The 2,640-nt window shown below is 39.3% G+C and overlaps 1 protein-coding gene across 1 annotated transcript in view; it reads left to right on the top strand.

Annotated features, from left to right (window-relative positions):
* The first annotated feature begins 2,056 nt into the window (after positions 1–2,056).
* LOC106691075 (uncharacterized) overlaps positions 2,057–2,640 on the top strand; it is a 5,257-nt gene continuing 4,673 nt past the window's right edge. The window contains exon 1 of the mRNA XM_014436723.3: positions 2,057–2,358. Within this exon, the coding sequence (XP_014292209.1) occupies positions 2,128–2,358 (231 nt within the window). The 5' untranslated portion in view covers positions 2,057–2,127. The remainder of the gene's footprint in view (positions 2,359–2,640) is intronic.

Genomic DNA, 2,640 nt, shown 5'->3' with positions numbered 1-2,640 from the left:
AAAAAATATCTTCATATTCCCTCTTAAGCCTCTGTCTCCAGTCCTCAGCCTGATTGATTGCTCCGACCCGTGCGCCCTCGGTTTTTCTCTGTTGATGACATCTGTACATTTTACCCCCCAACTTAATTCTCCACTTTCCCTTAACCCAAGTACCCACCTTCCCTAGCAGGTCAAACCCCACAATCCCTTTTGTATTTCCTCGACATACTCCCTACGATATGTGCAAGTTCTCCCTACTAAATCCCCACCGGGTCAACCTTATATCCACCTCCCCCTCAACCACATAAGGGCCACCCAGGGTGATTAATTTAGATTGACATTCCTGAATATGGTGTGTCCTCTCTCTACTACATAGCTTTTCTAAAGCTTCTTAACACATGATAGTGTCCACAAGGCATCTCACTCCTGCTCTTTCTATTATAGGCAGACTGCCCCTCTTGTCCCTCATGATGTAATTCACCAGTGTGCGGTCACCCCTCTGCCGGCATCTCCTTCAGATGTCTCTTGTCTTTCTGTCTCATTCTTCACCTCCTCTCGCCTCTGTTCCCTTGTTTCCATCCTCCTGTTTCCACTCTGTCCCCTTGACTACCTCGGTTCTGTGGCTTCTCAGCTTCTTCGGTCTCTGAGGTTCCCGATGCTTCGGTGGATTCACCAGATGATCTACTCATCCGCAGGTTGCTTCTCTCTATCTTTTGGGCATTGATCTCCATTAGTTCGTCCCAGCCCACATCTTTTCTTCAGTACTTGTATGAGCACTGTTTGGCCATGTGTCCCTCATTCAAAACACCTTGTGCGTGGACAATGGACCACTAAGTGCCCTACTTTCCTGCATTTTCTGTCCTCACAGTTGCCGCTGCTTCTTGTTTTTATCTGCCATCTTTTGGTGGTTGCAACTCTTTCCTTTCCACTATGATAGTATTCATTTCTTCTCCATGGAACTGGATTAGTTCTCGGTCGATTGTAAGCAACTCTCGTCCATTCGGTTTCTCTATTTCCATACATGACTCTTCCTCTCTTGCGCTGGCGTCAATTAGTTCCTGCGCGCACTCTACGGAAGAGCATTCTCTCCTTCTTCCCCAGCTCTTTTGCTAACTGAATCTTTAGTACATTGGATAAGACTTGCATCCAACCCTGTACCTGGATTGTCTCCATTATCTCGCTGAGTTTATCAGCGATTCTGTTGTAGCGTGCCAGAAGTTCATTGGCATACTGCCCATTAGACCGGCTCGGTTTCTTCATCTCCCTTATCATCATAAATATGTTCTCTTTTGGGGCTCCTCCAAATGCCTTCTTCACTCTCACGTTGGTCACGGTTCAGGATCTCTCCTCATATGCTTGAGGATGTTCCTCTTTACTCCGCAGACAACTGCTGCTTTTAATGCCTACGCACCTTCCCTATCGAGTGGATTTCGATAAACTTTGCTTCAATTCGGCTTATTAGTCGGTCACCCCCCTTTAAAAAGTGATTTAATTCTCCAGTGAATTTTTTTAAGTCTGACACGGCCTGGGTAGTTGTCGTATGGATTTTATTAATCCATTCAAGTGTAGTGGCATGAGGTTGAGCTAGAGAGACTTCTGGTAGTGGGTGAATCTCTTCCGGAGGTGGGTTCCCTGCAGCTAAAGGTTGGTTGACTGCAGCTTGACGTTAGTTGTTTTAGTTTTTAGATTGTGTAGGTGTTTTAGGTTTTAATCCTCAAAGGCTGTTTCACGTCAAATAATAATAATAATATGAAGACCTTATTCTAGTTATGAAATTAATGGAAATGCTTCGTAATTTATGCATTTTGTTGTAAAAATATTTTAAATGGAAATAGATGTAAGCAATGAAAATACAAATTATTAAGATTTCAAAACTTTGAACTGCTCTCCTAGAAAAATAGAATTATCAGGTTTACCTAGAACATAAGCCATATATATTTTAGAAAACCACTTTTTTTCAAGATCTTAGTTTTAAAATTAATGTTTTATTTACAACTAAATCTGTTTGTTGTAATCCTCCATTGGCTTATCAGGCTGGTTAAAAATAAATGAAAATTAATACTTGTTTATTAAAATTCTATTTTAGTGGAAAGATCAGCTAATGGTACTCTACTCAACGAATTGACTTGTGTCCGGTGTATAGCTGGTATGATACCTGATGAAAGAAAAAAGAAATGCGTAATGTGTCCATTAACAATGCTTGATTGTACCTGTTCAATGGAAACACATGACTATTTTCCTGGTATTGGCTGCTACAAGAAAGATATTGTTTCACCCTTTGTCAAAAGTAATGACATTTATGAAATATCTTACAACTTTGGGATTATTCTTTCAAAATTGTTGTATGAAAAATTATTATATGCTGTTTATAAGTGCAAGGTAATAATACATTCTTAGTTATAATATAGTAATCATCAAGTAGATGAGACTGATGTACTTAGGATCACAATTAACTTAAATTTTTTTTAAAGTCAATTTTTAAAATATAACAACAGTAAAAGTCCCTCCTGATAGCACCACTATTCCTACACACAATATATTTTTTGAGAATTAAAATATTAAATAATTATTGAAAAAATATAATATATTGATAAGTGACCTATGCCACAAGATCATAATGTAACAATCGTCATGCCCCAGTCTTCCTTGGATCATTAGAAT

The sequence above is a fragment of the Halyomorpha halys genome, unplaced genomic scaffold, assembly GCF_000696795.3.
Source record: "Halyomorpha halys isolate HHAL.00 unplaced genomic scaffold, Hhal_1.1 Scaffold2063.1, whole genome shotgun sequence".
NCBI classification, from domain to species: domain Eukaryota; kingdom Metazoa; phylum Arthropoda; class Insecta; order Hemiptera; family Pentatomidae; genus Halyomorpha; species Halyomorpha halys.
This window is presented reverse-complemented; position numbering and strand designations above follow the sequence as displayed.